Source organism: Euprymna scolopes, chromosome 32 (genome assembly GCF_053919585.1).
Source record: "Euprymna scolopes isolate OS-2025 chromosome 32, ASM5391958v1, whole genome shotgun sequence".
NCBI lineage: Eukaryota > Metazoa > Mollusca > Cephalopoda > Sepiida > Sepiolidae > Euprymna > Euprymna scolopes.
The window spans coordinates 92,254,123-92,276,707 of NC_136513.1; the positions used below are offsets into that span (position 1 = coordinate 92,254,123).

The 22,585-nt window shown below is 34.4% G+C and overlaps 1 protein-coding gene across 1 annotated transcript in view; it reads left to right on the forward strand.

Moving 5' to 3' along the window:
• The window catches only part of LOC145256495 (isoleucine--tRNA ligase, cytoplasmic-like), a 146,629-nt gene that overhangs the window by 106,640 nt on the left and 17,404 nt on the right, over positions 1 to 22,585 (forward strand). Inside the window, exons 22-27 of the mRNA XM_080115445.1 lie at positions 1,206 to 1,283; positions 2,084 to 2,205; positions 4,755 to 4,857; positions 6,726 to 6,809; positions 8,886 to 9,176; positions 12,158 to 12,253. Coding sequence (XP_079971571.1) covers positions 1,206 to 1,283; positions 2,084 to 2,205; positions 4,755 to 4,857; positions 6,726 to 6,809; positions 8,886 to 9,176; positions 12,158 to 12,253 — 774 coding nt within the window. The remainder of the gene's footprint in view (positions 1 to 1,205; positions 1,284 to 2,083; positions 2,206 to 4,754; positions 4,858 to 6,725; positions 6,810 to 8,885; positions 9,177 to 12,157; positions 12,254 to 22,585) is intronic.

Sequence of the window (22,585 nt, forward strand, 5' to 3'; positions counted from 1 at the left end):
CAATAAAATATATTTAAAACCAATAAAATATATTTAAAATCAATAAAATATATTTAAAACCAATAAAATATATTTAAAACCAATAAAATATATTTAAAACCAATAAAATATATTTAAAACCAATAAAATATATTTAAAATCAATAAAATATATTTAAAATCAATAAAATATATTTAAAATCAATAAAATATATTTAAAATCAATAAAATATATTTAAAATCAATAAAATATATTTAAAATCAATAAAATATATTTAAAATCAATAAAATATATTTAAAACCAATAAAATATATTTAAAACCAATAAAATATATTTAAAATCAATAAAATATATTTAAAACCAATAAAATATATTTAAAACCAATAAAATATATTTAAAACCAATAAAATGTATTTAAAACCAATAAAATATATTTAAAACCAATAAAATATATTTAAAATCAATAAAATGTATTTAAAACCAATAAAATATATTTAAAACCAATAAAATGTATTTAAAATCAATAAAATGTATTTAAAATCAATAAAATATATTTAAAACCAATAAAATATATTTAAAACCAATAAAATGTATTTAAAATCAATAAAATATATTTAAAATCAATAAAATGTATTTAAAATCAATTACTTCTGATTTGTTTGCATCTTATCAAATTTTTTTTTTTTCATTACAGTTTCCAGTCTGATTTATTCAATCTTGTTGCTAATAAAAAAAAAAAAAAAATCTTTTCTCTTGATTTTCCCCTTAAGACAGCGTTTTGTTTTGTACTTGTCATGGACAAAGGGAGTCAAAAGTAATGACAAATGATATATTCACATGGACACACAGGTTCTCGCTAGATCACCAAAGTTAAGCAACTGTAAACGTGGTCAGTACCAGATGAGCAACCATTTGCGAATACCAGGTGCTGTATGTAGGAGGATGTCAACGCTGCCCTGCAGAAACTGTAAAAACCCAACATCATGTCCCCTAATAGGCATATACAAGGAACTGGGGATCACTTATGAATTTGTTCTCATGAAACTTCCTCCTTCGCAGGAAACTGGTTCAACCTGTTTGGGTGAGGAGAACTGCTTCGGTACAGTAATGACAAAGTTTGTCTTCATCAGTTGTTTGTTTATTAGCAGGATTTGATCTTTAACGCGTTTAATTATAAATCAATTAACACATTTTTGTTTCATTCATTTAATTTTTTCTCTTTCTAGGGCGATGGAGGTGTCCAAGATTGCATGTATGCACTGGAGACATTATTTAGTGTCTTATTTACAATGACTAAAGTCATGGTAAGTAAACGATGCAGCCAGTAAAAAATGTATGTATGTATATGTGGGGGTGTATGTATATATATATATATATATATATGTATATATATATATATATATATGTGTGTGTGAATGTTGATGTTAACGTTTTAACCGATTGCTCTTTCTTTTTTTTCCCCCTTTTTTTCTTTTTTTTTCTTTTTGGTATTTTTTCTTTTTCTTTTTACTTTTCCTTTTTTTCTTTAATTAAGTCAGGAGTTGTAATTTTATTTGAATTTATTTATTATTTTGATACTTGTACAGTTTAATCAAGACATTAAAAAAATGAAAATATTGAAAAAGGTTATAGTGTACGTATTCGTTATGGAACGAAGTTCTCCGAAAAAAAAATTTCACTTAATTTCATCAAGTAGTTTTTATTTTACAGCAAAAAACAATTTATGATACCGAGCAAAGGGTTCGATTTTTAGGAAGAAAAGCTAATATTAAAGATGGGGAGGGAGTGTCGGCGCTTTAACTGGAGTTATCTCCCCGTGGCGTGTTCAACAAATCTCATAATGGCTGGCTTCAACGCGCTCTCATAAAAACGTGTTTTTCTGCTGTAAAATAAAAACTACTCAATCAAATTAAATTAAATTTTTTTTCAGAGATCTTCAGTCCAAAACGGATACGTACAATATAACCTTTTTTTTCGATATTTTCATTTTTTAATGTCTTCACTAAACTGTACAAGTACCACTATTTTAATTGATGCCATCATCCCAAATATTTGGCTGACAATTTTTTATGTAATTTGCCTAAAAATTATTTATTTCTTTTAGGCTTCATTTATTCCGTTCCTCACAGAACACATGTACCAGAACTTGCGCCACCTAGTGGCAGTAAAGAAAGACTCCAAAGTTGATACGAGAAGTGTTCACTTCCTTTTATTCCCAAAAGTACAGTAAGTCGCGTTTTTGTTTATTTTTTTTAAAAAAATGTGGAAATCTAAAATTATGTTTGTAAAATTTAATTTTGATTCTGCCTCAGTCTTTTTATTTACAGGATCAAGTTAAAAACAAAGAAAACTAATAAAATACATGGAAATATATGTATAATAAGTTCAAATGTATTAAAAGAAAACAATGTAAAAAAACAAAAATGCTCAATACAAAGTTTTTACAAGCAAAAATTATGTAAACATTGGAAAAACCTGTGCGGATTGACTTACATTCCACACTGTTAAGTTGAACCCCTGACAAGACGATTAAATCATTAAATTAATTCACGTAGAGTTTTTCTGGTGTTTTTGTAATCTCACTTATCTACATAATATTGTGCTTGTTCCTTTCTTCGGCAATTCGTACATTACGCTTTTAAAAAAGCCAAATACAATTTTTAAAGGCTAAACAGCATCAATAAAAAGCCAAATTTGTGAAATTTGGCTTTTTATTGATGATTTTTAAAGCCAAATTTGTGAAATTTGGCTTTAAAAATCATTCTTAGTATTATCTGTACTGAAGCTTAAACCTTCGGCCTCCATAAGACTGTCACTGATTATTACTTTGTTGCATCATCAGTCCATATTAGAAATGTACCACTTAATCGGTAATTGGCTGATTTGCCAATTAATCACCCGATTAATTACTTTTCTCCTTCCTATTAAATTTAAATCATTTCATCACTACTAAGTGACTCATCAGATAGCTTTGACACATCAACATTTATGCATCATGACCATTATTTGATAATATGGTGTAGACGATGCATATCTCTCTGGGCAAATTAAATAGACAGGCGACCCCGGTTGTTAACTCATTGATATTATCATTAAGGCGCAATATAAAAAGTTGTGAGGCGACCGATCGGTTCTCAGAAAAAAGCCTTTCTTGGACATACATGAAAATGAACACACACACACAAACATTTATCGAAGGCCAATTAATCGATAATCAGCCAATCTTGGACATACACGAAAATGAACACACACACACACACACACACAAACATTTATCGACGGCCAATTAATCGATAATCAGCCAATCTTGGACATACACGAAAATGAACACACACACACACAAACATTTATCGAAGGCCAATTAATCGATAATCAGCCAATCTTGGACATACACGAAAATGAACACACACACACACAAACATTTATCGAAGGCCAATTAATCGATAATCAGCCAATCTTGGACATACACGAAAATGAACACACACACACACACACACACAAACATTTATCGAAGGCCAATTAATCGATAATCAGCCAATCTTGGACATACACGAAAATGAACACACACACACACACACACAAACATTTATCGAAGGCCAATTAATCGATAATCAGCCAATCTTGGACATACACGAAGATGAACACACACACACACACACACACAAACATTTATCGAAGGCCAATTAATCGATAATCAGCCAATCTTGGACATACACGAACATGAACACACACACACACACACAAACATTTATCGAAGGCCAATTAATCGATAATCAGCCAATCTTGGACATACACGAAAATGAACACACACACACACACACACACAAACATTTATCGAAGGCCAATTAATCGATAATCAGCCAATCTTGGACATACACGAAAATGAACACACACACACACACACACAAACATTTATCGAAGGCCAATTAATCGATAATCAGCCAATCTGGGACATACACGAAGATGAACACACACACACACACACACACCAACATTTATCGACGGCCAATTAATCGATAATCAGCCAATCTTGGACATACACGAAAATGAACACACACACACACACACACACACACAAACATTTATCGAAGGCCAATTAATCGATAATCAGCCAATCTTGGACATACACGAAAATGAACACACACACACACACACAAACATTTATCGAAGGCCAATTAATCGATAATCAGCCAATCTTGGACATACACGAAAATGAACACACACACACACACACACACAAACATTTATCGACGGCCAATTAATCGATAATCAGCCAATCTTGGACATACACGAAAATGAACACACACACACACACACCAACATTTATCGAAGGCCAATTAATCGATAATCAGCCAATCTTGGACATACACGAAAATGAACACACACACACGCACACAAACATTTATCGAAGGCCAATTAATCGATAATCAGCCAATTTGCAAATCAGTACATGCCTAACCCATACCAAGTAATAATCATCTCTAAGTGACACTCTTGTCAAGGTTGAAGGTTTAATCCTCATGGTGGTAGTAAAAACATAATTATTTAAAACTTATACCCAGTCATGGTTGATGGAATGAGAGCAATCTACCCTCCATGAAGTTAATAAAGGCTGTGGGTGCATCTGAAGAGAGTTGGAACTTATATCGGTCAAAATGTTTTTTAAAAAAAAAAAAAAAGGGAAAGTAGTCTGAATAATCCAAACTATCCTCATCCTAAAAATTCTAAAATCAATTTTATTTGAATTCTTAAAATAATCAATTTTTATTTTTCAGAGAAAATCTCATCAAACCGGATGTTGAAAAAGCTGTTCTCCGAATGCAGTCTGTTATTGAACTTGGCCGAGTTGTCCGAGACCGCAAGACCTTACCTCTGAAGGTAGGATGACAATGACCAAATATAGTCACATTACTAGATAAAAAGAACATTTTTGATGCAACTTTTTTTCTTTTGAATATTAATGAGTTACTACTTACGAAGACCCAAGAGGCACTCGAGAATATGTGTGAATGAGATTGTCAATTGAGTGATGAGTTATACTGTGAGAGGATTGTAAATGATGGGGTGGTGGTGGGAGGGAAATTTGTGAGTTTAGTGCTAAGTTGGTTGGAAAAGATTCAGTGCTTGTTTATTTTTGCCCCAAAAATAAATATTTTCTGCTCATAAGGTCTTTTTGTCAACAAAATAAAAAAAACTTATATAAGGAGAATTTTTATTGACATAAAAAACTTTTGTCTTGCAACCTGTGTAAATGATAATTTAAAAAAAAGAAATTACAGCCTGTGTAAATGATCATTTTAAAAAGAAATTGCAACCTGTGTAAATGATCATTTAAAAAAAAGAAATTTACAGCCTGTGTAAATGATCATTTAAAAAAAGAAATTTACAGCCTGTGTAAATGATCATTTAAAAAAAAGAAATTGCAAGCCGTGTAAATGATCATTTAAAAAAAAGAAATTACAACCTGTGTAAATGATCATTTAAAAAAAAGAAATTACAACCTGTGTAAATGATCATTTAAAAAAAAGAAATTACAACCTGTGTAAATGATCATTTAAAAAAAAAAAAAATTGCAACCTGTGTAAAATGATCATTTAAAAAAAAAAAATTGCAACCTGTGTAAAATGATCATTTAAAAAAAAAAAATTACAGCCTGTGTAAATGATCATTTAAAAAAAAGAAATTACAACCTGTGTAAATGATCATTTAAAAAAAAAAAAATTGCAACCTGTGTAAAATGATCATTTAAAAAAAAAAATTACAGCCTGTGTAAATGATCATTTAAAAAAAAAATTTGTTCACAGTTTAAACCACCAACAAGTTAGAATACATTCATTTGGATGATATTCCATATTGTTTCTGCATAATCTGATTAATCGTTCCATCACTAATATAAACCATAAAAAAAATCTTACCAGTTAGTGTACATGAAATGTTTAGATTTCAGAAATTCAATAATTTTTTAATTGAGCGGTGTCACCATGGTTAATGTCTTTATTAAACAAAATGAAATTAAATGGCTTCTAGCTATTATCTCTTTGTGGCACAGTGGTTCAATATTTGTTTTCAAAGTGTACCTGATGACCTGTGTACATGCCAATATTGGCCCGTGAATTACAATAACAAAATGAATACTAGCAAATGTACCCGCTTACTAAAGAACAGAATGAAGATTTATTGCAATAGAGAAGACAATAAATGGATAGATTATAAAGAAATTACTGATCTTTAATGTAGATTCCAGAAGTTCAGCCACTTTGAATTGAGTGTTATCATGATTAAGAAATTATTAATCTCACGTAAGATAACAGTGAATTTTGTGTTCACTATGTAGTTCTTTGGTTATGCTTGTGGTATCTACCCTGGGTCGGTTGGGTCAACTTTTTCCAACAAATTCATCACATCCCGAACACTGGCTTACCAGGCACAGTGATTCAAGACTGCTTCTGTTAAGAGTGCAAACCATTCACGGTTTCAGCAATGGACACCGAAAAGATGATGGCCCAGAATCAGTTCAGCATCCTGCTTCACTGTCTTGAGCCAGGTTTTGAGTTGGCCACCACCGCAACGTTTCTTTTAGCCTGGTCGTGGTGCTTGATTGATGACTTATGAGCAAATGTATATTCTAATTAGTATTTATACTAGCAAATGTGGCCACCAATATTATTTAAGGTATTTTTTTTTTTTTTGATTGATTTTTATTTTTTTTAAATTATTCATCTTTTTATTTCAATTTTGAATTTCAGTATCCATTAAAAGAAATCGTTGCCATCCATAAAGATTCTGAAGCCTTAAATGATGTCAAGTCATTGGAACCCTATATTTTGGAGGTTTGCATGAATTTTTTAATTTTTATGGAAATCACTTGAGACAAAGCATGAATCTACTTGATATAAGAAGCTAAAAAAAATACTACTTCAATGTCAAAAACATCGGCCATCTATAAATTATAAAAGCGAAAAGGTGTGTATGCTTTTTGTGTATGTTCGAGAAAGGTTTTTTTCCGAGAAGCGATCGGTTGACTCACTTTTTAAAACTTTTATATCACGTCTAAATGATAATATCTACGAGTTAACAACGGGGGTCGCCTGTCTATTTAATTTGCTCGACTTTCAAAAGATAAATATTCAACAATTTTCGATCGCCGCATGTGCATTAAGCTTTTTCATAAAAAAAAAAGCGAAACTAATTTTGGCGGCATTTTTCCGGAAATGTTCGAAAGCAATCAGATTTGATCAATGTGGAGTTTCTCCTTATATCAGACAATTGCTATTCAATTTGGACAATCTGTTTTTTATGGGGAGCTGGTTTTCCCCACAACATCTTGGGGGGAAAAAAAAAAATCCTGCCCCCGCAGTAAATAAAATACTGCCCTGCAGTAAATAAAATACTGCCCCGCAGTAAATAAAATACTGCCCCACAGTGAAAGTTGACCTTATTAAGTACGGGCACCTGCCAAGTTTTAATACTTAAATAAATTCAAATATGTTTCCGTTATTATTTCGTGGTGACCCAGTGGCTAACGGCGCACGTTTTTTTTTCACTTTAATTTCCAACTTCGACTCAAGGGTTCGGCTTACCTACCGAAACACAAACACCCGGGTGTTTTAATTTACCTAAAACCACACACACCTTCAAACGCCAGGTACCCCCCACTAGTCTATAATGTAAATCTCACCTGTCTTTTTGAATGTATGTATGTATGGCTGCCTAAAAATTTTGACAGAGGTGACTGATTTTCACAAGATCAGTATCATTTTGAAGCTCGGCCCTTCGGACGACGAACATTGAAAAATTGGCCAAAAACATTAATTTCTTCACCCTCAACTGGGCACATATGTACAGGAAGGTTGATTTATTTTGCTGACATTTTTTGCAAGTCCTTCAACCCTCACATTCATGACGTTGCTTAAAAGGCATTATTTCGATCGGCTGTGACGTCACAACCACAGCAGGTACATCGCTAAGACAGTTTGAGTTTCCACCTCTTTTTCCTCTGGCGCGTTAAGAGTTCGAGGTATTTTTTTTTTTTTTTGTGCTTGCAATTTTCTTTTATTTTTGCTCAACGAACACCCTTACACACACATCCATTTTCTTTTCTGCCTTTGCACCACGAGTTCGAGCCTGTCTGCCTACTACGACTTTTTTTGTTGCTCACCACACACTTCCAAACACCAGGCTAATAGAATATAAGGACTAAAGACTAAAACAAGATAAGCAAGAGTACACAACGCTGCCAATGCCCACTTTCTACTCTACCAAAATTGGTCGATACATTTAAATAACTTCTCAAAGTAACACGAACAGAAATGAACAAAAAGTAATTTAAATTATTTTGATAAAAGTGTAAAATTGTATTCAAATTTGCTAATTTTTTTTTTTTAATAACGTCACTTTTCCCATGTTCAGCGGTCAGATGTTTTTATGATACTATGCTTTGATCTTGTCTAATCACTTGTTTCTAAGTTTGCCTTGGTTGACCACTCTTCCTGCGATTTAGGACATTCATGCTTCCACATGACTATACAAGCATAAATGATTCATCCTTACGACAAACATGAACAAATGTAGAGCTCTCATCAAATCGTCTGACTTGATGCGTTGGATTTGATGAGATTTCATATTCGTGATTCATCCGATCATGGATCTGTCCTTGCACTGTAGATTATTTTGATAAACGTTTAATGGGATTATATTTTTTACATTTTTGTTAAATTATTTTAAAAAAAAATTAATAAGATTATACTTTTTACATTTTTATTAAATTATTTAAAAAATTAATAAAATTATACTTAACATTTTTATTAAATTATCTTAAAAATTTAATAAAATTATATTTTTTACATTTTTTTAAAATTATTTTGATAAAAATTAAAATTACAATTTTTCTTTTTCTTTATCTCCAGGAACTGAATGTGAGACAACTGACCATCACGAATAACAAAGAAAAATATGGCGTGCATTTATCCGCTGAGCCTGACCACAGGCAATTGGGCACAAAATATAAAAAAGAATACAAAGACTTGATCACTGCAATAAAATCTCTGACAGATGAGCAATTGTCACGTTACCAAGAGACTGGAACGGTTGAAGTCCTTGGAAATACCTTAACAGAAGGAGAGTTGCATCTGATGTATAAATTTGATTCCAAATCTTCCGGTTCAAGCAGTTCATATGAAGCCCATTCAGACGATCAGGTGAGACAGAGGCGATAGTTTTCAATTTTTTTCCCCCTTTTATTTATATATATATATATAAATTTTTAAAAACTTTGTTTGGGTTTTATGTTGGGGGTAAAATAGGAGCCATGCAACTTATGCTAATCTTCTAGTTCCAAGGAGATTCTGCTTTTTATATATATATATATATATATATATATATATATATATATATATTGCATAGTTAAGTGTATCAAAATGAAAGGTCCTTAAACTATATCTGATGGTGAGGCCCCAGCTTGCAGGTTTTGAAGAGTGTGGAGCCACCTTTTAATTGCTATTGCACCCAGGTCCAATCTGACCCAAAGTGGTAGTACCTGTTAGGGTCCCAGCTATGGGTTAAATAGAAACTGACTTGAAAAAAAACAAACAAATATATTCTTTTCCAAAATTTTTCTTCAAAATCACTGTATTTGGCATTAAATAACTTGAAAAGGGTTGATATGCCGTAAAACAAAAACAACCGACCATCAAGATATGATGTTAAATGAGAACAATAGGACAATTAATTTAAGTTAAATAATAACATCGGGCAACACCGGAATGGGCAGGTTTGGGAATTGAAGTAAATCCTGAACGATGCCACGTTCCTCCAGAAATGGGCAAATGAGAGAAACCAGCCCAAATTCTGACCTATGACCTAGATGGAAACGTCAGTGGTACAAAGATACAATTGTAATAAAAACAAATGCTTTAAAGTCGGACAGAGAGAAACAGTTACGAAGAACAATTTTTGCTTGCTACCATGTCTCTCACTTCTTTCTCTCTCTCTCTCCTACACAACCACATGTGTCAATTGTCAAAATAAAGTTTGTTTTTAATGACAAAAGAATTTCATTTCTTTGATAAACACTGCACATTCAGACACATGTTTGTGTTATTAAAGTACAGGAAATAAAGGAAACAAAGGCGATTAATAAAAATAACTATACACTTGCAGCTTGTTTATTTTTTTTTTCAAATTGCATCTCCTCCGAGACGCAAGGTCACAAAGCGGCGCGAGGAGGGTCTAATGATTGCATTTTTATGAGCCATTCTTTTATGATTTTTAGCCAGTAAAAATAATTGCTAAGGGGTCAAAATTGAAAAAATTTGAACTTGGAATACGTAAGTCAACTAAACGTGTTATTTGTATGCATGCACAAATATACAGTTATGTTAAAATCAGTTCATTTGTAACTACTTTTTATCTGTCTGACAATAGCTCAAATGATTAAAACTGTTTTGGTTTTGATTCTACCTCAAGTCATCGTTATTTTTTAAATTACCACTATATATGTTGAATGCAAAAATTGACTATAATAATAAATATGAAATCTCTGAATTAAAACATTTAAGTAAATTTTATGACCAGGCAACACTGGGCGTTCACCTAGTACACATAATATACACATTATCAATGAGATGTAAGTGGCTACTATGAATTAGGAACCAGATTTATACAAGCATCCTAAGCTGGTAGTTGTGGAGTGAGATGTTTGTTCACATTATATTTAAATTTCTGCATGTTAGTACAGTCGGGGGGGGGGGCAGGAGGGAATTCCAAAGGCAACTAGTATTAAAGTAGAAAACCCTCCAGCATCTGGGAATTTCTACAGTGAAGGGGTGTGATCTTGCTGTCAGGTTGGTTAGTGGTATTTACATTGAAGGGGTACAAGCACATCAATATCCAGGGGCGAACGATGATCCCGCCAATTGGGATGAGCACTTTATGTACTAGTTTGTAGTTTTCATGTACATATTTAACTTCCTTGTGAAAAGTTCCATGTACCCATATTCATTGCTTTAGGACACACATACAAACTTCCTGTTTTATATATTAGATGATTATGAACATGCAGTAAGACTATCTGATAATGAAATATTACGTTGTCTGGAAAGTTTTCTCTTTTCTTAGCAAGATTTATTCAGTAAACATGATCATGAACTGTAATTTTTAAAACTTCCAACTTTTGCACAAATGCTCTAATTGTGATATTTGGATTTTCTTCAATTTTTGTCTTCAAAACAGGCACATAAAATTTTTTAGGGTCTTCCACTGCAATTGTCATCTAGGAAACTGATGTTTCTCCGTTTTGAATTTTGCAAAACATTTCCGAACAATTATCCTATAGCACCATCACGATACACTGTATGTGCCTAAATCAAAACGCGGATTCCATGAACAAAGCTTCTTTCTTAGAACTGCACGCCTGTGGAACTCTGTTCCGTCTGCCTGCTTCCCACCAGACTACAACTTGGATGTCTTCAAGTCCAATGTTAACAAATTCCTAATGAACCGCCCCCTTAAGCAAACACTTCATCAAATCTCCACACTAACGTAATGTACTTGCAATAACCCTTATCCCTGAGTGGCTTCCGGGCCTTGATAAGTGGTGATCACTGTGTAAAAAAAAAAAAAAAAAACACTTCACAAATTCCTTTTTAAATTTTATCAACAGTTTCATCTTTTATCCGAACATGAAATTTGTAGCAGTTTATTTTCTTATAAAGGGCATGTGAAACTAAAAGTGAAAAATGTTGTCAGCAATCGCAAAAAATACCCGTAACACATGCTAAGTTTCATTTGTGATTTAAGTAAACAGTTTATAAGCTTGTTAAGAACCTTCACAAACATGTAATTTAAAAATGCTACGGACATTCAGGAAAGCTTGATAGTTTTGTACTCCAAAAATGGATCTTGTTTCTTGGATTTTATTTAATTTAGAAAAAAGTATTTGGTTCAATAAGATAAAGACTTTGTATTTAATGGCAAAAAATGTTTCATCTGTACTTTTTGATTTTTTTTTTTTTCTTTCACTAAATGTTTTGCTAAAAAAGTTAATGAAACTTTGATTTTTTTTTTTTTTTCACTAAATGTTTTGCTAAAAAAGTTAATGAAACCTTGATTTTTTTTTTTTTTTCACTAAATGTTTTGCTAAAAAAGTTAATGAAACTTTGATTTTTTTTTTTTCTGAAAGATTCTTGTTCTCCTTGATGTGACTCCCGACCAATCCATGCTTGATGAAGGAATTGCGCGAGAAGTCGTTAACCGTATTCAAAAATTACGTAAAAAAGTAAGTTTGCTTTCGTCATTTCATTCATATGTATATACAGTACAAATCTTTTTGTAATCAGTTTCGGCAAAATTGCCATCATTTAAGTTTCATCTTCGTCTTCTTCATCCTCATCTTCATCATTTTCGTCTTCATCCTCATCTTCATCATTTTCGTCTTCATCCTCATCTTCATCATTTTCGTCTTCATCCTCATCTTCATCATTTTCGTCTTCATCCTCATCTTCATCATTTTCGTCTTCATCCTCATCTTCATCATTTTCGTCTTCATCCTCATCTTGATCATTTTCGTCTTCATCCTCATCTTCATCATTTTCGTCTTCTTCATCCTCATCATCATTTTCGTCTTCTTCATCCTCATCATCATTTTCGTCTTCTTCATCCTCATCATCATTTTCGTCTTCTTCATCCTCATCATCATTTTCGTCTTCTTCATCCTCATCATCATTTTCGTCTTCTTCATCCTCATCTTCATCATTTTCGTCTTCTTCATCCTCATCTTCATCATTTTCGTCTTCTTCATCCTCATCTTCATCATTTTCGTCTTCTTCATCCTCATCTTCATCATTTTCGTCTTCTTCATCCTCATCTTCATCATTTTCGTCTTCTTCATCCTCATCTTCATCATTTTCGTCTTCTTCATCCTCATCTTCATCATTTTCGTCTTCTTCATCCTCATCTTCATCATTTTCGTCTTCATCCTCATCTTCATCATTTTCGTCTTCTTCATCCTCATCTTCATCATTTTCGTCTTCTTCATCCTCATCTTCATCATTTTCGTCTTCTTCATCCTCATCTTCATCATTTTCGTCTTCTTCATCCTCATCTTCATCATTTTCGTCTTCTTCATCCTCATCTTCATCATTTTCGTCTTCTTCATCCTCATCTTCATCATTTTCGTCTTCATCCTCATCTTCATCATTTTCGTCTTCATCCTCATCTTCATCATTTTCGTCTTCATCCTCATCTTCATCATTTTCGTCTTCTTCATCCTCATCTTCATCATTTTCGTCTTCTTCATCCTCATCTTCATCATTTTCGTCTTCTTCATCCTCATCTTCATCATTTTCGTCTTCTTCATCCTCATCTTCATCATTTTCGTCTTCTTCATCCTCATCTTCATCATTTTCGTCTTCTTCATCCTCATCTTCATCATTTTCGTCTTCTTCATCCTCATCTTCATCATTTTCGTCTTCTTCATCCTCATCTTCATCATTTTCGTCTTCTTCATCCTCATCTTCATCATTTTCGTCTTCTTCATCCTCATCTTCATCATTTTCGTCTTCTTCATCCTCATCTTCATCATTTTCGTCTTCTTCATCCTCATCTTCATCATTTTCGTCTTCTTCATCCTCATCTTCATCATTTTCGTCTTCTTCATCCTCATCTTCATCATTTTCGTCTTCTTCATCCTCATCTTCATCATTTTCGTCTTCTTCATCCTCATCTTCATCATTTTCGTCTTCTTCATCCTCATCTTCATCATTTTCGTCTTCTTCATCCTCATCTTCATCATTTTCGTCTTCTTCATCCTCATCTTCATCATTTTCGTCTTCTTCATCCTCATCATCATTTTCGTCTTCTTCATCCTCATCTTCATCATTTTCGTCTTCTTCATCCTCATCTTCATCATTTTCGTCTTCTTCATCCTCATCATCATTTTCGTCTTCTTCATCCTCATCTTCATCATTTTCGTCTTCTTCATCCTCATCTTCATCATTTTCGTCTTCTTCATCCTCATCTTCATCATTTTCGTCTTCTTCATCCTCATCTTCATCATTTTCGTCTTCTTCATCCTCATCTTCATCATTTTCGTCTTCTTCATCCTCATCTTCATCATTTTCGTCTTCTTCATCCTCATCTTCATCATTTTCGTCTTCTTCATCCTCATCTTCATCATTTTCGTCTTCTTCATCCTCATCTTCATCATTTTCGTCTTCTTCATCCTCATCTTCATCATTTTCGTCTTCTTCATCCTCATCTTCATCATTTTCGTCTTCTTCATCCTCATCTTCATCATTTTCGTCTTCTTCATCCTCATCTTCATCATTTTCGTCTTCTTCATCCTCATCTTCATCATTTTCGTCTTCATCCTCATCTTCATCATTTTCGTCTTCATCCTCATCTTCATCATTTTCGTCTTCATCCTCATCTTCATCATTTTCGTCTTCTTCATCCTCATCTTCATCATTTTCGTCTTCTTCATCCTCATCTTCATCATTTTCGTCTTCTTCATCCTCATCTTCATCATTTTCGTCTTCTTCATCCTCATCTTCATCATTTTCGTCTTCTTCATCCTCATCTTCATCATTTTCGTCTTCTTCATCCTCATCTTCATCATTTTCGTCTTCTTCATCCTCATCTTCATCATTTTCGTCTTCTTCATCCTCATCTTCATCATTTTCGTCTTCTTCATCCTCATCTTCATCATTTTCGTCTTCTTCATCCTCATCTTCATCATTTTCGTCTTCTTCATCCTCATCTTCATCATTTTCGTCTTCTTCATCCTCATCTTCATCATTTTCGTCTTCTTCATCCTCATCTTCATCATTTTCGTCTTCTTCATCCTCATCTTCATCATTTTCGTCTTCTTCATCCTCATCTTCATCATTTTCGTCTTCTTCATCCTCATCTTCATCATTTTCGTCTTCTTCATCCTCATCTTCATCATTTTCGTCTTCTTCATCCTCATCTTCATCATTTTCGTCTTCTTCATCCTCATCTTCATCATTTTCGTCTTCTTCATCCTCATCTTCATCATTTTCGTCTTCTTCATCCTCATCTTCATCATTTTCGTCTTCTTCATCCTCATCTTCATCATTTTCGTCTTCTTCATCCTCATCTTCATCATTTTCGTCTTCTTCATCCTCATCTTCATCATTTTCGTCTTCTTCATCCTCATCTTCATCATTTTCGTCTTCTTCATCCTCATCTTCATCATTTTCGTCTTCTTCATCCTCATCTTCATCATTTTCGTCTTCTTCATCCTCATCTTCATCATTTTCGTCTTCTTCATCCTCATCATCATTTTCGTCTTCTTCATCCTCATCATCATTTTCGTCTTCTTCATCCTCATCTTCATCATTTTCGTCTTCATCCTCATCATCATTTTCGTCTTCTTCATCCTCATCTTCATCATTTTCGTCTTCATCCTCATCTTCATCATTTTCGTCTTCATCCTCATCTTCATCATTTTCGTCTTCATCCTCATCTTCATCATTTTTGTCTTCTTCATCCTCATCTTCATCATTTTTGTCTTCTTCATCCTCATCTTCATCATTTTCGTCTTCTTCATCCTCATCTTCATCATTTTCGTCTTCTTCATCCTCATCTTCATCATTTTCGTCTTCTTCATCCTCATCTTCATCATTTTCGTCTTCTTCATCCTCATCTTCATCATTTTCGTCTTCTTCATCCTCATCTTCATCATTTTCGTCTTCTTCATCCTCATCTTCATCATTTTCGTCTTCTTCATCCTCATCTTCATCATTTTCGTCTTCTTCATCCTCATCTTCATCATTTTCGTCTTCTTCATCCTCATCTTCATCATTTTCGTCTTCTTCATCCTCATCTTCATCATTTTCGTCTTCATCCTCATCTTCATCATTTTCGTCTTCATCCTCATCTTCATCATTTTCGTCTTCATCCTCATCTTCATCATTTTCGTCTTCTTCATCCTCATCTTCATCATTTTCGTCTTCTTCATCCTCATCTTCATCATTTTCGTCTTCTTCATCCTCATCTTCATCATTTTCGTCTTCTTCATCCTCATCTTCATCATTTTCGTCTTCTTCATCCTCATCTTCATCATTTTCGTCTTCTTCATCCTCATCTTCATCATTTTCGTCTTCTTCATCCTCATCTTCATCATTTTCGTCTTCTTCATCCTCATCTTCATCATTTTCGTCTTCTTCATCCTCATCTTCATCATTTTCGTCTTCTTCATCCTCATCTTCATCATTTTCGTCTTCTTCATCCTCATCTTCATCATTTTCGTCTTCTTCATCCTCATCTTCATCATTTTCGTCTTCTTCATCCTCATCTTCATCATTTTCGTCTTCTTCATCCTCATCTTCATCATTTTCGTCTTCTTCATCCTCATCTTCATCATTTTCGTCTTCTTCATCCTCATCTTCATCATTTTCGTCTTCTTCATCCTCATCTTCATCATTTTCGTCTTCTTCATCCTCATCTTCATCATTTTCGTCTTCTTCATCCTCATCTTCATCATTTTCGTCTTCTTCATCCTCATCTTCATCATTTTCGTCTTCTTCATCCTCATCTTCATCATTTTCGTCTTCTTCATCCTCATCTTCATCATTTTCGTCTTCTTCATCCTCATCTTCATCATTTTCGTCTTCTTCATCCTCATCTTCATCATTTTCGTCTTCTTCATCCTCATCTTCATCATTTTCGTCTTCATCCTCATCTTCATCATTTTCGTCTTCATCCTCATCTTCATCATTTTCGTCTTCATCCTCATCTTCATCATTTTCGTCTTCATCCTCATCTTCATCATTTTCGTCTTCTTCATCCTCATCATCATTTTCGTCTTCTTCATCCTCATCATCATTTTCGTCTTCTTCATCCTCATCATCATTTTCGTCTTCTTCATCCTCATCATCATTTTCGTCTTCTTCATCCTCATCATCATTTTCGTCTTCTTCATCCTCATCATCATTTTCGTCTTCTTCATCCTCATCATCATTTTCGTCTTCTTCATCCTCATCATCATTTTCGTCTTCTTCATCCTCATCATCATTTTCGTCTTCTTCATCCTCATCATCATTTTCGTCTTCTTCATCCTCATCTTCATCATTTTCGTCTTCTTCATCCTCATCTTCATCATTTTCGTCTTCTTCATCCTCATCTTCATCATTTTCGTCTTCTTCATCCTCATCTTCATCATTTTCGTCTTCTTCATCCTCATCTTCATCATTTTCGTCTTCTTCATCCTCATCTTCATCATTTTCGTCTTCTTCATCCTCATCTTCATCATTTTCGTCTTCTTCATCCTCATCTTCATCATTTTCGTCTTCTTCATCCTCATCTTCATCATTTTCGTCTTCTTCATCCTCATCTTCATCATTTTCGTCTTCTTCATCCTCATCTTCATCATTTTCGTCTTCTTCATCCTCATCTTCATCATTTTCGTCTTCTTCATCCTCATCTTCATCATTTTCGTCTTCTTCATCCTCATCTTCATCATTTTCGTCTTCTTCATCCTCATCTTCATCATTTTCGTCTTCTTCATCCTCATCTTCATCATTTTCGTCTTCTTCATCCTCATCTTCATCATTTTCGTCTTCTTCATCCTCATCTTCATCATTTTCGTCTTCTTCATCCTCATCTTCATCATTTTCGTCTTCTTCATCCTCATCTTCATCATTTTCGTCTTCTTCATCCTCATCTTCATCATTTTCGTCTTCATCCTCATCTTCATCATTTTCGTCTTCATCCTCATCTTCATCATTTTCGTCTTCATCCTCATCTTCATCATTTTCGTCTTCATCCTCATCATCATTTTCGTCTTCATCCTCATCTTCATCATTTTCGTCTTCTTCATCCTCATCATCATTTTCGTCTTCTTCATCCTCATCATCATTTTCGTCTTCTTCATCCTCATCATCATTTTCGTCTTCTTCATCCTCATCATCATTTTCGTCTTCTTCATCCTCATCTTCATCATTTTCGTCTTCTTCATCCTCATCTTCATCATTTTCGTCTTCTTCATCCTCATCATCATTTTCGTCTTCTTCATCCTCATCATCATTTTCGTCTTCTTCATCCTCATCATCATTTTCGTCTTCATCCTCATCTTCATCATTTTCGTCTTCATCCTCATCTTCATCATTTTCGTCTTCATCCTCATCTTCATCATTTTCGTCTTCATCCTCATCTTCATCATTTTCGTCTTCATCCTCATCTTCATCATTTTCGTCTTCATCCTCATCTTCATCATTTTCGTCTTCATCCTCATCTTCATCATTTTCGTCTTCATCCTCATCTTCATCATTTTCGTCTTCATCCTCATCTTCATCATTTTCGTCTTCATCCTCATCTTCATCATTTTCGTCTTCATCCTCATCTTCATCATTTTCGTCTTCATCCTCATCTTCATCATTTTCGTCTTCATCCTCATCTTCATCATTTTCGTCTTCTTCATCCTCATCTTCATCATTTTCGTCTTCTTCATCCTCATCTTCATCATTTTCGTCTTCATCCTCATCTTCATCATTTTCGTCTTCATCCTCATCTTCATCATTTTCGTCTTCATCCTCATCTTCATCATTTTCGTCTTCATCCTCATCTTCATCATTTTCGTCTTCATCCTCATCTTCATCATTTTCGTCTTCATCCTCATCTTCATCATTTTCGTCTTCATCCTCATCTTCATCATTTTCGTCTTCATCCTCATCTTCATCATTTTCGTCTTCATCCTCATCTTCATCATTTTCGTCTTCTTCATCCTCATCTTCATCATTTTCGTCTTCTTCATCCTCATCTTCATCATTTTCGTCTTCTTCATCCTCATCTTCATCATTTTCGTCTTCATCCTCATCTTCATCATTTTCGTCTTCTTCATCCTCATCTTCATCATTTTCGTCTTCATCCTCATCTTCATCATTTTCGTCTTCATCCTCATCTTCATCATTTTCGTCTTCATCCTCATCTTCATCATTTTCGTCTTCTTCATCCTCATCTTCATCATTTTCGTCTTCTTCATCCTCATCTTCATCATTTTCGTCTTCATCCTCATCATCATTTTCGTCTTCATCCTCATCATCATTTTCGTCTTCATCCTCATCATCATTTTCGTCTTCTTCATCCTCATCTTCATCATTTTCGTCTTCTTCATCCTCATCTTCATCATTTTCGTCTTCTTCATCCTCATCTTCATCATTTTCGTCTTCTTCATCCTCATCATCATTTTCGTCTTCTTCATCCTCATCATCATTTTCGTCTTCTTCATCCTCATCATCATTTTCGTCTTCTTCATCCTCATCATCATTTTCGTCTTCTTCATCCTCATCATCATTTTCGTCTTCTTCATCCTCATCATCATTTTCGTCTTCTTCATCCTCATCATCATTTTCGTCTTCTTCATCCTCATCATCATTTTCGTCTTCTTCATCCTCATCATCATTTTCGTCTTCTTCATCCTCATCATCATTTTCGTCTTCTTCATCCTCATCATCATTTTCGTCTTCTTCATCCTCATCATCATTTTCGTCTTCTTCATCCTCATCATCATTTTCGTCTTCTTCATCCTCTTCATCATTTTCGTCTTCTTCATCCTCTTCATCATTTTCGTCTTCTTCATCCTCTTCATCATTTTCGTCTTCTTCATCCTCTTCATCATTTTCGTCTTCTTCATCCTCTTCATCATTTTCGTCTTCTTCATCCTCATCTTCATCATTTTCGTCTTCTTCATCCTCATCTTCATCATTTTCGTCTTCTTCATCCTCATCTTCATCATTTTCGTCTTCTTCATCCTCATCTTCATCATTTTCGTCTTCTTCATCCTCATCTTCATCATTTTCGTCTTCTTCATCCTCATCTTCATCATTTTCGTCTTCTTCATCCTCATCTTCATCATTTTCGTCTTCTTCATCCTCATCTTCATCATTTTCGTCTTCATCCTCATCTTCATCATTTTCGTCTTCATCCTCATCTTCATCATTTTCGTCTTCATCCTCATCTTCATCATTTTCGTCTTCATCCTCATCTTCATCATTTTCGTCTTCATCCTCATCTTCATCATTTTCGTCTTCATCCTCATCTTCATCATTTTCGTCTTCTTCATCCTCATCTTCATCATTTTCGTCTTCTTCATCCTCATCTTCATCATTTTCGTCTTCTTCATCCTCATCTTCATCATTTTCGTCTTCTTCATCCTCATCTTCATCATTTTCGTCTTCTTCATCCTCATCTTCATCATTTTCGTCTTCTTCATCCTCATCTTCATCATTTTCGTCTTCATCCTCATCTTCATCATTTTCGTCTTCATCCTCATCTTCATCATTTTCGTCTTCATCCTCATCTTCATCATTTTCGTCTTCATCCTCATCTTCATCATTTTCGTCTTGATCCTCATCTTCATCATTTTCGTCTTCATCCTCATCTTCATCATTTTCGTCTTCATCCTCATCTTCATCATTTTCGTCTTCTTCATCCTCATCTTCATCATTTTCGTCTTCTTCATCCTCATCTTCATCATTTTCGTCTTCTTCATCCTCATCTTCATCATTTTCGTCTTCTTCATCCTCATCTTCATCATTTTCGTCTTCTTCATCCTCATCTTCATCATTTTCGTCTTCTTCATCCTCATCTTCATCATTTTCGTCTTCTTCATCCTCATCTTCATCATTTTCGTCTTCTTCATCCTCATCTTCATCATTTTCGTCTTCTTCATCCTCATCTTCATCATTTTCGTCTTCTTCATCCTCATCTTCATCATTTTCGTCTTCTTCATCCTCATCTTCATCATTTTCGTCTTCTTCATCCTCATCTTCATCATTTTCGTCTTCTTCATCCTCATCTTCATCATTTTCGTCTTCTTCATCCTCATCTTCATCATTTTCGTCTTCTTCATCCTCATCTTCATCATTTTCGTCTTCTTCATCCTCATCTTCATCATTTTCGTCTTCTTCATCCTCATCTTCATCATTTTCGTCTTCTTCATCCTCATCTTCATCATTTTCGTCTTCTTCATCCTCATCTTCATCATTTTCGTCTTCTTCATCCTCATCTTCATCATTTTCGTCTTCTTCATCCTCATCTTCATCATTTTCGTCTTCTTCATCCTCATCTTCATCATTTTCGTCTTCTTCATCCTCATCTTCATCATTTTCGTCTTCTTCATCCTCATCTTCATCATTTTCGTCTTCATCCTCATCTTCATCATTTTCGTCTTCATCCTCATCTTCATCATTTTCGTCTTCATCCTCATCTTCATCATTTTCGTCTTCTTCATCCTCATCTTCATCATTTTCGTCTTCTTCATCCTCATCTTCATCATTTTCGTCTTCTTCATCCTCATCTTCATCATTTTCGTCTTCTTCATCCTCATCTTCATCATTTTCGTCTTCTTCATCCTCATCTTCATCATTTTCGTCTTCTTCATCCTCATCTTCATCATTTTCGTCTTCTTCATCCTCATCTTCATCATTTTCGTCTTCATCCTCATCTTCATCATTTTCGTCTTCATCCTCGTCTTCATCATTTTCGTCTTCATCCTCGTCTTCATCATTTTCGTCTTCATCCTCGTCTTCATCATTTTCGTCTTCATCCTCGTCTTCATCATTTTCGTCTTCATCCTCGTCTTCATCATTTTCGTCTTCATCCTCGTCTTCATCATTTTCGTCTTCATCCTCGTCTTCATCATTTTCGTCTTCATCCTCGTCTTCATCATTTTCGTCTTCATCCTCGTCTTCATCATTTTCGTCTTCTTCATCCTCGTCTTCATCATTTTCGTCTTCTTCATCCTCGTCTTCATCATTTTCGTCTTCTTCATCCTCGTCTTCATCATTTTCGTCTTCTTCATCCTCGTCTTCATCATTTTCGTCTTCTTCATCCTCGTCTTCATCATTTTCGTCTTCTTCATCCTCGTCTTCATCATTTTCGTCTTCTTCATCCTCGTCTTCATCATTTTCGTCTTCGTCATTTTCGTCTTCTTCATCCTCGTCTTCGTCATTTTCGTCTTCTTCATCCTCGTCTTCGTCATTTTCGTCTTCTTCATCCTCGTCTTCGTCATTTTCGTCTTCTTCATCCTCGTCTTCGTCATTTTCGTCTTCTTCATCCTCGTCTTCGTCATTTTCGTCTTCTTCATCCTCGTCTTCGTCATTTTCGTCTTCTTCATCCTCATCTTCGTCATTTTCGTCTTCTTCATCCTCATCTTCGTCATTTTCGTCTTCTTCATCCTCATCTTCGTCATTTTCGTCTTCTTCATCCTCATCTTCGTCATTTTCGTCTTCTTCATCCTCATCTTCGTCATTTTCGTCTTCATCCTCATCTTCGTCATTTTCGTCTTCTTCATCCTCATCTTCGTCATTTTCGTCTTCTTCATCCTCATCTTCGTCATTTTCGTCTTCTTCATCCTCATCTTCGTCATTTTCGTCTTCTTCATCCTCATCTTCGTCATTTTCGTCTTCTTCATCCTCATCTTCGTCATTTTCGTCTTCTTCATCCTCATCTTCGTCATTTTCGTCTTCTTCATCCTCATCTTCGTCATTTTCGTCTTCTTCATCCTCATCTTCGTCATTTTCGTCTTCATCCTCATCTTCGTCATTTTCGTCTTCATCCTCATCTTCGTCATTTTCGTCTTCATCCT